The following is a 15,137-nucleotide window of genomic DNA, read 5'->3' as shown; positions in this document are numbered from 1 at the left end:
AAGTAACCTGCAGAAGACTATACAATTTAGAAGAGTCAGGATCAGAACTCATGTTTCTTTACCCTAAGGCCTAAGCTTCAAACCATGAATGTATATATATGATGCTCAGTTCAAAAAGTCACTTCAGTTTGAAAACCAAATGACACATATATAGTTTCTATAACAAAATAATAATCCAAAGTATAAAATAAATATTATCACAAATAATCGAGTCTATAATATTTACCTGTAAACTTATTCCAGTTTCTTCTTTACTTTTTTCACTCAAACTAGAAATAGTTGTACTTTGGCTCCCTTCTTCAAATGTAAGACTTCTGTTTGTCACAAGAGTACTTCTTTTAATGAGAATACACTATTTTGAAGCTTGTTAATGTATATACTATAGACTTTGCCAGAAAAAAACCAACAAAGGTCACAAATAAAACATAATAAACTATTTATACTTTAAAACATAATACCATTTAGGCCTAGAATGGAAAAGAAATTTGTGAATTTTAATGATTTGAATGAGAATTACATTTTAATGACAATATTTTATATATGGGAAGGCTATATGCCAAAGTATGCTGATTTAGAGACAAGCCTGTTTAAAAATAGAGCAGATGTCCCCTTATTCAGTTAGTAAAAGTTCTGTCAGTGGTTTTACCTGAAGTTCAATCTCATTAATAATTATAGGCACACAAATTAAGACAACACTGAGACATTACTTAATGTCTGATAAATTGGCAAAAATTAAGAAGTCTGATAATATTAAGTGTTGAGAAGGAAAAGGATCAGGAGCAGCCACCTATACCCAAGATTATAAAACTAATAAGTGACAGTCAAGATTAGAACTGAGATTTGTCTATGCCAAGGCCTTATGATATTCAGTCCTATATGATATTACGAAATTCAGTATAATTTTAATACTAAAATCAGGCCAGCTATTACAGTATCTATGGCAATAATAATCCAATGTATAAAATAAAACTATCCTAAGTGATAGTGCCTCTACTGTTTACCTATAAACTTTTCCAGTTTCTTCTTTCCTTTTTTCACTCCAACTAGAAATAGTTGTGCTTTGGCTCCCTTCTTCAAACATAAGGCTTCCTACTGATCCACTTCCTCATGAACTACATTTCTGAGAAGTATGCAAATTGTATAACCACTTTAAAAAACAATTTGGCACTATGGTATAAGGTTGAAAATTGCATACCCTGCGACTCAGTAATTCGACACTAAGATATATATCATTAACAGGGGAAAGGGTAATAAATGAATCATGGTATAGTCTGCCACTGCTACATTATGTGGCAATAACAAATTAATATACCGCAGCAACAAACAACATAGGTAAATCTTACAAAAATATTGAGTGAAGAAACAAGTTGTAGAAAAGTACACATATAATTTCTTATAAAGCTCAAAAATAACAGAAACTAAACTTTATTTATGGGTTCATACCCATATGATAAAAATGTCATGCAAAGGAATGATAAACTCAAAACACAACATAACATTCACCTCTTGGAGGGAGCACAGAAAGACGGGATAGATGAGACCATTGATTGACATAATGATACTGACAACATTCTATTTTGCTTTATAATCTTCATATGTAGATATTATATATATTTTCCTTATTGGCAAGTCATACAGAAAAAAGGTTAGTTTTTAGAGGAGAAATTTGGAAAGTAGTAAAGATAGTATTAGAGGTTATTTCTTTGTAAGTCTAAGGCTGTAATTCATTCAGGCAAAAAACCTAGTTGCCAGGACTTCTGTCAGGCAATGCCTTAGGTATCAGGAATACTAAAATGACAGACTGTGAACTACCACCCGTTGTCTAATCCTGTTTGAAGGAGTTTTGACTTCCTTCTAAAAAAATATGGACACTAACTTTGAAATCTCATACTTTCTCACAAGCAAGTTAACACATAAAACAAAACTTTAAATATATTCCTGAATACCTAGTTTGAGGAATTTTGCTATTAAATAAATCGGATAGAGAACTGAAGAGAGCAATTAATTTTTCTGACTTAACAGTGTTTGTAAACTGTTAATCTGTATTTTGCTTTCAATTATACTTTTCCTGATCACTTTAGATTTACAAAGTCAAAGAAAACTAGCATTCTCTACCCTCTATACACCTTATCTCTCTGTTTACCCTCTCTTTCCCATAAGGTACTTGGGAAAAAAAATCAAAATCAGACTGTAGAGCAAACAGCAAGCCCTATTTGTCAAGGACTTTTCCCTACAGTTAACCAAAATAAAATCTAGACACTCCTTTTTGTTAAATAAGCAATTCTGCAAAACTTTTCCACATTCCATATCATCACCTATCCTCAAATTAAAGGTGCTTTAATTTACAGTCATAGAAGAACTCAGTTATTCACTCCTAATTATTAAAAAATACCACTTCGTTCCAATCCATGGAACGAAGATAACGAAGCACTTTCAGATTATAATTACTACTACCAAGTACGCAAGCCCTGACTCAAATTTTTGACTCTAAGAATAGGCAACAATCAATTTCTTACTCATTTACATACTTAAAGGGCAACATACTTGTCTTCATACAAGTCTACAGTGATCATGAACGTATCACTGGCATATTATACACATGATTTACATGTTGTAGATTTTTAACTGTTTTCAACTGAAAAGTAGAAATTAAATACCAACCCAGAGAGTTAAGAAATCAGTCCAAGTCTACCAAGTTAATTATTTTTGGACTATGATCTGAATTCTGGATCCTGGTTTTCCACAGTCTAAACACCACACTGTTTCCAACTTAATAACAATCCAAAGTAGAAATTATAAGCTGCAAGAATGAGAAATCTCTCAACATAATACATCTTCACCATTTCAATTTTGTAATATGAGTAATTTTGTGGTGAGAAAGTGAGGCTAACTATAAAAATAAACACCAGGCTATTTCAAATGAATAAAGATTTGAGGAGGGCAGTTGGGGTGATAAAGTGTGTATTTTTCACCCTTCAACTTTCTTGGCTGGTTTTTGTTCTTTGCTATGATCTACAACTATCCTTATCAGATTCTTATGAGAGTTCTAACTCAAAGGAAAAGTAAATTAAAGTAGTAGAAACACAAGTAGACAGCAAAGTAATGAAAGTGATTTAGTCACAGAGAGAAATCAGTTATATTACTCTATAGTCAACAAGTAGAATGGATGTTGAATAAGCTGAGGGGTTCGTGGTAAATCTAATTTAACTGAAATCAGGGAATCACTCAACCATTTGAAAAATATTTATTGAACCCTTTATTAAGTTCCCAATGCGAGCTGCTATGGAGAATACAGAGGAAAAGAAGTATGGTCTCTGTCTTCCAAGAGCTTGCTATCTGTATAATTTTTACCATTCTTAAGTAATAAACATCTCTATTTACTTCAGAGCAGAATTATTTCTTTTAAAAAAATTCACTATTAGTTCACTGTATTTAAAAGCTAGAAAATTTCTATCTAAAATGTCTTTTAAATGGGGGAATGGGAGAAAACAAATCTTTAATAAACACCTTAATTGAAACAACGTCAACATCAATTTTAAAACCCACAACTTCTCCATTCATTACCTTTTCTCTTGATCCTCCATGCTTTTCTTGTCTGCGTAGATTTCGGCATAGAGCAATGCTGTAAAGTGAGCAGCACAAGACTGAGCTACCTTGGCAACTTCAAGATAATTCAACTCCAGCCAGAAGGCATCATCAAAAACTGTTCCTGAGGAAGGTCTAAAGAAAAATTTTAAATGAAGTCATGTCCATTCCTTTAACTTCAATATCAAAAGGAAAGTATGTTGAGATAGAATACAATGGTAGCAAGTGATACTTAAAAAGAAAGTTAAAGTCAAATAACCAAAAACGATATTTCCTCAATATATAGCTATTAAATTTCTTAGATAACATGACTGAACAGCCTTATTTGTCACTCTTTTTGGATCACACATCCCTTATAGAATCTGACGAAAGCTATGGACCATCATCCCATACAAATTTGGGGTTCATACCTGTTTTCCACCAAGGGATCCATGGACCAAAGGCTAAGAATAGGCTGGCCAGAATTGCTAATAACATACAAAAATCGTTTTAAATAGTCAATTTAATGAGAACTTTGTTTTCTCTAAACACTATTTACATGTCTTTCCTATTGCAGTTCATTTTCTCCTTAGTTTATTGCCTAGGTTATTTGGTAAAAGTCTTCCACTGTGGTAATAGAAGGTCAGAACTGGAAGGGACCATAGATATTATCTTTCTCAAAACTAATGTCAAAGAGATGTGACAAGGTTAAGAGCACCAGTTTTAGAGTAGGACACAGCTAGGCTCAAATACAGCTGGATCACCTACTACAAGCTGTATGATTTTCAGCAACTTAACTTCTTAAGCCTCAGTTTCTTCCTCTATAAAACCTGGATACAACATATTCCTTAGACGGTAGTTGCAATGATTAAATAATGCTTATTAAGCTGATGAATAAAGTGCCCAGCACATAGCCAATATTTAATTGTAGCTATTCTGAGGAACCTGAAGTTCAGAGAACCTTGATTCAGAGATCACAAAGCTTCTGAGTACCAGACTTAGACTTGAACTCAGGTCCTACCCTTTGTTCCATGTTCTATTCATATTTTCTCAAGGAATCTTCTTTAAGGTCTTGTTCTGAATGAAAACTGAATATTAAGAATTTTTACCTTCCTTAAGGCCTGCCAATCTCAACAACATTCTACCCCTATGACAAGCCTGAAATGAATGATTCAAAGGTGAAACTGCTTCCAAATACCAAGAAAAAAGGTGCTTCCAGCTATAGGTAAAGCTTCTTACAGGCTTTCTCAGAAGAGGATCTGGTACAAAATGATGAGGTGACTCAGTAACTTTCTAACCAGAAACAAAGACACTGAAAGGCCTAACACTTTTTTTTCTAAGAGTGGGCAGAATAGTATGAGGGGTTACAGAAGAATTAATATTTAAGATGTAAATGTATTTGGGTTAAACAGTTTTGCACTTTTTTCCCACCTTTCCCTCTCATTCTTTACCAAGCACTGCCACCATCACCATACACACTCATGAGATATCAGTTCCTATATACTCAAGTTATAGGCCTACTACATTATCTCTTCAAAGTTCTGGTCAACTCTGGAGCAGTACAGATCAGTCAGATCACCCACTCTAGCAATACCTGCACTCACTATCAAAAATCTCATGAGAAATAATAGGAGCAAAGACACCACACTGTAAAACAATTGACCAGGATCAAGAAAACTAGCACAGCCACAGCGCAGTATTACTAAATAGAATCACAGATTTTGAGAACCATGGTACATAGTAAAGAAACATATCTTATAACGTAAAGGAGACTTTTCCATAACTCTAATTTCTTCTATGAGCTAAAAGTAAACAGAAAAGTTAAAAGAGGGGTAATGCAACTAAAAGCAGCCTGGAAAATCACTTACTCCTTTCCAATCACTTTGTAGATGAAATAAACTAAAGCCCCAAAAGGTTGCATGATTTAGCAAAGATAACTCTGTAACTAGTACAGTTGGGACTAGAATTCAGAGTTCCTGATACGGATTTAACCAAAGCGCCACCTTGAATATGGATTATTACAAGGAGATACAAGCATCACACAAATTAAATATAGTACCTTGCAGCAGCCTCACCTAAAATAATCATGTTAAAATTCAGCCAGCAGTAAAAAGTTACACTTCTAAATCCCCAAACTCAAGAAGCAATATTCATTGTATTACCTCTTTTGTCTCCTCATGTAGTCCACAATAGCAAGCATTGTTCTTTGTGATTTTTTATCCAAACAGCCTCGGAAAATGTGCTCTGACTCTGACAAACAAACAAAGATATCTCCTCTCAGTCTCAGGTAGACTTGCTTAAGCACTTTCTTCCTTCTGTTTGTATGTCTGTCTCCCTCTACAATATAAGGTTCTGGTTGGCAGTATCTAGCACAAAATTGACTCTTAATAAATATGAACTGATAAATGGAAATCAATGACTTTTCCTTCTCCTTTAAAAGAAATTATGCTTAATAAAGCTGAGAATTTAATTGTAACTTATGTTTTATTTCTGAATGGGACTAATTCATTGCCTCAATAAATATTTATCTGGGATCTTTTATGTGCTAGGTGCTCAGTATACAACCATGAATAAGACAGACTCTTTCTGACCACACAGAACTCACTGACCGGCCCGACAGACTCTTAACACAGCGTGCTAAGTGCTATGACAGTGAAAGTTTAGAAAACTGTAGAGGCATATGGAAAGGAACCTAATCTGAATGAGAAAAGTTTCACAGAAAAAGTGCCATCTGAAAGCAGAGTAACTGTCAGGAGAAAAGGAAAGGATAGTGCTCTAGGCAATAGGAGCACTATCTGAGATGGCTGGAACAAGAAAGAACTTGGAGAATTTACTGAAAGAATTTCAATTGTATCGAACCACAGAGCTGGAAAGCAGTAAGGATGCATGCTAGGGACAGAAAGAAATAGACGGATTGTTATTTATAACAGAGAATTGGCAAGATTTGATAATTGGATGAGACATGAGAAAGAAGTTTCTGGCTTGGGCTATTGAATGCCATTCAGTGAAGAGGCACGCATAAGAGAAGCAGGCCAAGGGAAGGGGATGAAGATAAGTTTACCTTTGGACAGCTGAGTTTGAGATGCACATGGGACATTCAAGTGAAGGCAGTGAGAGTTACAGACATCAGAAAAGAGAAACCATCGAATTTGATAGAAATCTATACTTACTTTCCTTTCAATAACAGAATTTTACATGTGAAGTTTACATTTTCACTTAAGGCAATAAAAATATTGGCATTACACAGACATAATTTAGAACTGGCTGCTTTTACCTTTGAATGGTTGTAGCATAAATAAGTATATACAAATGATAAACGTGAAAAAAGTCTTCGTATGTTCGTGAACACAAATTGTCAGCTTATCATACGCAGTGACTATATTAAACTTGGTAGGTAATAAAATTGTTTTTAAACTACTTTAAATTACATAATATTTAAAGCTTAAATGCTTACTGGTAACTGTGAATCATTTATACTTATATTTCCCAAATTAAGAACAGGAAATACAGTCTAAATAGTCTGCAAAGTCTCTATGAGAATTTTTATTTTAGAAATTTCATTTCAATGTTCTAAAGAAAATTCATTTAAGTATATTCTGGAGTATTTGCATGACCAACTTATAATCTAGTAGGACCACAGGATGGCCATCCATATCCATGTCTACAATTATATTATTTCAAATAGTAGATGTGTGATTGTTGTTAGCCAATAGAAAAGAACCACATAAAACAGAGCAAAGTGAAATCTAAATGACATCACAGTCATGTCAAATAAAGGTTGTAGTAGTAAAAGTAAAAGAAACAATTGGGAGAATCGAGTATCACGACCTATGCCAAGATGCTTGGAACCACAGTTAAAGTTAAAAAGAGCAATTTATAGTTGTGGCAAAATATCACATTAAACCAATACTTTTCTTAGAAATTTAACAGTCAAAGTACAGTAAGTCAATTTGTACTTAATTTCATGATTTCACATAAAATACATGAATAATATATATTAAAGACAATAAGTTAAAATTACAGATCTGTACATGTTTTTCTTTTTTAAATCTAGATTTGAAAAATTAATCCAAATGAGCCCTCAACTATGCATATATATATTATGTGCCCCCAATTCCTGGTGGAATTTCTCCTGCTATAAGCTCTTGACAGGGGAAATACTTCTTAAAGCACAGAAGAAAAGAGGGTTATAAGAGTAAATAAAGTATAACCCAGTTTTTGTTTTAAAAAACTGGAAAGATATACACCAAATGTTAACTGCAGTTATTCTAGATCATAGGGTTATGGGTAATTTAATTTTTAAATTTATGCTAATTCTTCTATATTTTCCACAATAAATATATTTTGTAATTAAAAAGGCTGCTGTTAACCAGGGGGCCAGCCTGGTAGCCTAGAGGTTAAGTTTTCGCACTCTGCTTCGGTGGCCTGGGGTTTGCAGGTTCGGATCCTGGATGCAAACCCAGCACTGCTCATCAAGCCACACTGTGGTGGCATCCCACATAAGATAGAGGAAGACTGGCAAAGATGTTAGCTCAGGGCCAATCTTCCTCACCAAAAAAAAAAAAACAAAAAAGAGTGGGTCAGAGCTCTACTATGAAACTTCCATCCTATCTCCAACACAGTACCTTATAATAATATTTGGCTGTATTTATTTGTCTGCTTTTTCCATTGCTAGAATGTAAGGTGTATCTTGTTCACATCCATTTTGCCAGTGCCAAGAATAGTGGTTGACATATACCGAATGCTCAATTAGTCAATGAGTTGCTTCACTATTAATAGTCAAAATTTACTGAGGGAGAACTTGTGCATAATACATTAGGTGCTTTACATACATTATCTCATTGAAAACTTGCTACAACACTTACCTCCATTCTATAGATGAGTAAATAGGTGTTTAGAGGTTACGGAATTAAGCCTATAAAGCTCCTTGAAGTGATTCAAACAAATTTATCTTTCTCGAGAACTCAGAAGTTAACAATATACATGCTAGAAAGTTAATGGAATACCTGAATCCAAATTTGCAGGGGTCGTGGATCGACTTGTTTGTGAAGAATGTCTGAAACAGTTAGTAAAAAATCCCTGAATGTGTGTAGAAAGCAGATTTCTCCATGATTCATTTGTATCTTGGAGTAAAATATCATGAATCAAGTATGGAAGCACAGTCTGACAAAAGTCAGTTTTCACCTAGAATATACAAACAGATCTAGTCAACAGTTTGAATTAATATATTGTACTTAAGTTTTTCATTCTGTTACTGATATAGTAAACTTTAAAATAAATGATGGATGAATCTGTCATGAACCCAATGTACTGCTAAAAAAACAAACAAAAAACATGGCTGCCACGTAGTGTTAAAAAAAAATCAAACTAACCTAGAATATCTGTATCAAACATATGTGTTAATTACACTATTGTTTATTTCCAGTCTAGGCTATTTGCATATAATGAAATAGGATACTGTTTATAAATGAAATGATGATGTCACTACTCTAAATAAAATTTCATAGTTGAAAAGTGTTAATAATAACTAACAGTTTTTTAGTTTGATATAAGGGAAAACTGGGATCAAAGTTTAAAGGAAAAGCTGAAAATTTGATTTTTGCACTTTCTACACTCAGTGAAGAGCAATACTCTTCACTGTCACATTAAACACTATAACAGTTATGTGAAAATATTTTTTTAATAAACTCCAATTTCTGGGTATAAAATTTGGGTACTTATTTGTGGTATACTCCAAAGTGTAGAAAAGTGCTTTAACAGTGGTACATTAAAACAGTAGTCAACCTTATTTTTGCCAAGATACCGTCTTCATATATTCATCACATAACACACACATAAGATAGATTGTAGATTACCAATTGCACCCTTTTCTCTTTTTAAACTAAAGACAAACCAAAAGCTCTTGGAAATAGAGAATTTAAGGAACTAGGTACTGGGAGGTATACATACGCATATTTGGAATATTTTACCTTCTGGCCCAAAGTGAGAACTTTACAAAAATCTTAGGTTTGTTCACTAATGAGAAATGAGCCATGTGTGTGCCCAGGGTACCACTCTGCTAACCTGGTACAAGCACAATGTAGTATTGCAGACAGTGTGATGATTTATTCGCTATCAATACTTTTTCCATAGAAACAGGGCTGCTTTCTAATTTTTCAGTGAGGACACTTTACAAAATACTCACTTGTTGACCAGTTATTTGATATTGGTAGATGTTTGACCTAGTGAGATATTTTGTTTTCACGTTTCCACTGAATCATGCTTGACAGCACTATAAACTGCGTTAGCTTTTAAAGTCTTAGAGCATCATGCGTTGTGCTGTTTTGGATGACGTATTTGATAAAAGCATATGAACTTTTTGTTTGATTTGGTAGGTACCTTCACTCTCTATTGAAATAAATAGTACTGTAACTTCAAAAATGAAAAAGCAATGCTAACTGCTACCCTCCCTCTCTTTCTCACTCAAGAAAGCATATCAGGGAAAGTAAATGACAATGACCTCATTAGAAGAAGTAAACAAAAACAGTTTTAAAGCATTCAGTTAACATAAATAATTTACAATCATCAGTATTCTAACTATTATTAGTAACAAATTATTCAAGGCATCCCTTAGAACTCATCCAGTATGTAGCTACCCCACATCTGAAACCTACTGTATCCCGTTATGGCTAAATAAAGATGACCTGTATGATGGATTCCCAACAGCCGAGTATAACTGATGTTGCATGAAAAAGACGTGCAGTATCAGCACCCTTTTTAGATATATAGGCCATAAACATGTACACAGAAGCCAAACGGAATGGGACAAGCAAATAAAACTATTAAGAGAAAGATCAAATGAAAAAAGCAAAGGCAGAAAGGAATTAAGTCAGACTAATTAATCTTCTTACTTCACACATTGGCTTCAATAACTGAAGAATTTCACTTTTTGTGCCTCCACTATCCAAAACAGCACAAGTCAGTGTCTTTATCCAAATGTCATGATTTTTACTTTGAGGAATCCACAGGCTTGTATCATCCAGGCCTTCTAAAGGGTTTTCTTTGTCAATTCTGGGTACTTCTAAAAACTAGAAAGTGATCAAAGAATGTAAATAAAGTAATTAGAAATACATTTTTCTTTTCCTATGCAAAACATATACCGAGCTGTAAACATATCTGTTTCCAAATAAGACTAGATAAAACTAAATCGGGAGGCAAAGGTTACCTTTTAAAATTAAAATACATTTATGTCTATACCAGAGTGGTATGGTAACAAATTACTGGTCTAGACAGGAGGAAGCCTGAGCGCTCCTCTCAGCCCACTAGTGGTATATTACATGAATCACAAACTCTCTGCCTCATCTACAAACCCAGTCCAATTCTACCACCCAGAATTGATTTCAAGATGAAACAAAATTTTAAAACTTGAAAACTATAGCGTTTTACAGGTTATAATACTAGTTTTATTAAGTTTATATTACCAGTAACTTCACTAATACCAAAATTATATTTATGATACATTAAAAGCACAACTTCAATGATGGGTATATGCCCTGAAATTACATTGGTGAAAACTCAACTGCGTATTTCTCAGTTGCTTTATGAAAAGAAAACATTAAACAGCAATGCTTATGCTAAAGGAGAAGCAAGAGTTCCTAAATATCCTTCATAGAGTACTTTCAGTGGAACCTTGCTATGATATCAACATGGAAAAACGGATAAATCTATAGGTCATATTGAAGTCTTATATTTCACTAGGGGGTTGTTGATACTTTAACTTGCTATGGAAATAAACACTTGCTTTTTGATCACAATACCTATAAACCACACCCAGGGTCAATGGCTTTCATGAGATTGAGGTAAGGGTTTTTCTACACCTAATAAAAAAGGCCTGTCATTAAGAACTCCTATCGGCCAAATCAACCATCATTTCTTCAGGCTATCTACCTCAGCTTTTCCACACTGCCATAATTAAAAATATAAACTCTTTGGATTCAAGAAGTACAGTTAGAATTATTTCTAAGAAAGGTTAAATGTTGGCATAATACTATTTAAACAATTTGATATATATAATCCACAGCAAAGAGAACTGTTCTAGATATTGTGGGTATTCAATAAACATTTATTATTTGAGAGACCTTTTTTCTTGATGTTCTAAAAGGGTGTAGATAGATCAGCATGGGGTCAGTTGTCTTCTTATAAATCTCCCAGAAACTATGTCCAGTCTTTGTGGCTAAAATGTTTTTCAAACAGGTAACAGCAGCTGATCGCACTTTGACACTGAAAAACACATATAATTCAAATGCCTATAAAATCTATCAACTGTTAATCCTGATGAAAGTTAAGCAACATCCAATGAAAAAATTAAAATCTAAAATTTATATTAGGAAAGAAATCTATTTAATAGAAAATGTTTATATTTACTAGGAAATTTTATACCTATAAAATTCTATAACATCAAACCCAAAATTTTCAAAGGATTTTTAATATTCCTTCAGTAAACTGGAATTACTAATCACTGCAAGAGCAGTTCCCTTCATTCGGAAAAATAAAGCTTTTATTATGACTACTATAAATTAAAAGTATTCATAAAAGAAATACTTGGAAGTAACAATGACGAACAAAAATCAGTAATGAGATAACAGAATACAAATTCATCTGAGAAAATAATATTTTGATAGTATCGTCTCTGAGAGAGACAAATAATTTGGGGTAAGGCAGAACAGCATTTCCTGCCAAATGATAAAATTATTGTCTAGAACAATAATTTTAAATAAACAGTAAGTATGCACTCATTCTGACAAGAACCTAGTTGAGAATCGTTAAGAAGGCATCTAAAATCTTTAATAAAATATTGAAGGTCTTTTTCTTTGGCAAAAAATCAGGAAAAGGAAAGCTGCAAAACAAGAGTACTGAAAATATGACAGCTTACCAAAAATACCACAATGCCTGACACTGTAAATGGTGATGAGCTATCAAGCAAATGCTTAATTCCTTTTAGGTTTCTCGATTTAAGACACAGGGGCATAAACTTCAACCCTGGATTCATCCTTTATTCCTCTCTCTTTCCCTTACTTCTCCATATCCAATTCATCAGCAAGTCTTGGTTCTACGGTAAAACAATACCCTGGTTCCACCTATGTTTCATCTCACTTCCATTACTGCCACACCAATCCAAGTCACCATGATTTCTCCTCTGGATTACTGTAACAGTTTCACAATTGTGCTTCCTGTTTCCACTTTTGCCCATCACAATCCACTTGGCATATAAAAGCCAGAGTAAAAATGTAAGCTGCATCATGACACTACTTTGCTTAAAGCTCCATGGCTTCCGTATATATTTCAAATAAAACCCAAATTTCTTAATCAGAATTAGTCCTACCTTCCTAATTTCATTTCATACCATCTTCCTTCAAACCAGGCTTCTTTCTTTTCCTCGAAAACACCAGCTTATTTCCATTCTAGCTAATCTCTGTCTCGAATGCATTATCCTTAACCATCTTACAGCTGATCCTGATCACTCAGATCAGCCATGTGATACTTCCTCAGCCTTCCATGACCACCTATTTCAGGAATTCCTTGGTCAACAGCCCCTTTGTAGACCTGAGGCCTCGTAAACATGCAAGGATTTTTTTCCTCTTGCAATAACAATAGGGGAAAAAATTGTACCTGTTTCCTATCGTTCTTAAGTTTAGGCCACACTAATATCTCTGTGTACCTTTTTCAGAAAAACCAATTGCAAAATTACTGTGTAACAAATGAAACATTTAATGTTTGCAAGTTTTCTGTGGAAAATCTCTTCAAAAACTGTGCCAGATATACTTTGAAATACATTAAAAAAATGAGATGGAAAGGACGGCTAGATGTGATAAAGCAAGGATAGTAGTAAAATATTAATGGTAGAATCTAGGTGGTGAGTATATGGGTGTTTACTGTAAAATTCTTCCAACTTTACTCTATGTTTGAAAATTTTTATAATAAATTGTTGGGAAATAAACCATGACAGCCTTTTCATTGTAACAATAACAACAAAAGAAAGATACATGTCCATTAAATCAACAATGAAAACATAGCAGGTAGACATTATTACCAATCATTTATTCCCCAAGAGAAGAGAGGAGGGGTTTGCAGGAAAACAGACACAAAACACCTGTTTACCTTAAAAGATACCTAGCTGTGGGCAAAAATCCTTTGAACCCACTCTCCCAAAATGGTGGTGATGAGTGCTCAAATATACCAAAAATAAATGGACAGATAGATAAATTGGGGGCGGGGGGGGGGAAGCAAAAGTAATCTCATAACCAGAAACCCGAAATCATGATATCTGTTATGACTTTGTTTTGCATAGAGAATAGGTGGGCAAAAGAAATCCCTGTCTGATTAGCTTAAGACTTTTGGAGTTATGAAATTTCTCCTCTATGACTGACTTTCTTTTTTTCTTTTTCAAGGAAGATTAGCCCTGAGCTAACTACTGCCAGTCTTCCTCTTTTTACTGAGGAAGCCTGGCCCTGAGCTAATATCTGTGCCCATCTTCCCCTACTTTATACATGGGACGCCTACCACAGCATGGTGTGCCAAGCAGTGCCATGTCCACACCCGGAATCTGAACCGGCAAACTCGAGTTAATGGGTGAACTTAACCACTGCGCCACCAGGCCGGCCCCTCTATGACTTATTTTAAAAGGACCAAAATGGTCTAGCTGAGAGGAGAGTGGCACCTCTGATTCTGACAAGTGCCCAAAACACCCCCTTCACATTCCCCTATCTTACTGTTCTGTGTAGAACCACCTGGTCATTTTCTTAGCCTAGTCTACTCTCACTAGAATTTAACACAGCCCTTGTCTAGCATTTTCATCATTGAATCAAGTGCCAGGAACACAGCCAGGTTTCAGTGATTATGTGAATTAATAAAAATACAACAGTTTTCATTAAAGTACTTGAGATTTAAGAAAAGTATGGCAACTTAAAGGTGAAAGCTGTAGTTACTGTAAATGTTAATTTATGTGAAGTATCATTCTCCTTGAAAGTCAGACTAAGTGCGTGCTATCTGATAGAAAGTATCATTAAATACTCACCAATCTTCTACCAGTGTATTATTCAGGTAGGTCAACATTATGAAGGTCCACTGAAGTTCTTTATCTTCAAATAACTCGAGGGCCTTGGTATAAGATGTATCTTTACTATGCTGTACAGCTATGGTAGAGAAATCTATAGGACCCAGTTCTCCCAAGCAGCTTCCAACAGCCTCTACATAGAGAAATTCCATTTCAGTAGAGTTACAGCTAAAAGAGCATACCTAAAACAGAAAACTTCTAATTTCAAAAATATAATGCTGTTTTGTCATTCTTCAGGTTCTCAAAGATTCTGAATAGACTGAAGAAGCTGCAAATTACTGTATCATTTCCTTTACATATCATCCATGTAGGCAACAGACATTTTCCCCTATAAAATCATATTCAGGAGATAGATTAACTAGTAACAGAATGTAGATATTAAGAATGTAGATATTAAGGATGAAAGTCTAAACATAGCCACTGTATAGGAGTATCAACAGACTTCTAAACTGTTAATAATTTTTGAGATATAATTACATAA

At 34.2% G+C, this 15,137-nt stretch overlaps 1 protein-coding gene across 7 annotated transcripts in view; it reads right to left on the bottom strand.

The window, feature by feature from the left end:
- ATM (ATM serine/threonine kinase) overlaps positions 1–15,137 on the bottom strand; it is a 115,813-nt gene that overhangs the window by 40,965 nt on the left and 59,711 nt on the right. For 3 of the 7 annotated variants that reach the window (XM_070624833.1, XM_008535501.2, XM_070624835.1), the window contains exons 35-41: positions 14,618–14,789; positions 11,682–11,823; positions 10,455–10,631; positions 8,571–8,748; positions 5,727–5,814; positions 3,565–3,720; positions 227–314 (exon numbers count right to left, since the gene is read on the bottom strand). In XM_070624833.1, coding sequence (XP_070480934.1) covers positions 227–314; positions 3,565–3,720; positions 5,727–5,814; positions 8,571–8,748; positions 10,455–10,631; positions 11,682–11,823; positions 14,618–14,789 — 1,001 coding nt within the window. Of the gene's footprint in view, positions 1–226; positions 336–364; positions 387–3,564; positions 3,721–5,726; positions 5,815–8,570; positions 8,749–10,454; positions 10,632–11,681; positions 11,824–14,617; positions 14,790–15,137 lie in introns of those variants that run through there. The other 4 variants (XM_070624831.1, XM_070624832.1, XM_070624836.1 and 1 more) reach the window with 3 other exon arrangements.

The sequence above is a fragment of the Equus przewalskii genome, chromosome 6 (assembly GCF_037783145.1).
Source record: "Equus przewalskii isolate Varuska chromosome 6, EquPr2, whole genome shotgun sequence".
Classification (NCBI taxonomy): Eukaryota; Metazoa; Chordata; class Mammalia; order Perissodactyla; family Equidae; genus Equus; species Equus przewalskii.
This window is presented reverse-complemented; position numbering and strand designations above follow the sequence as displayed.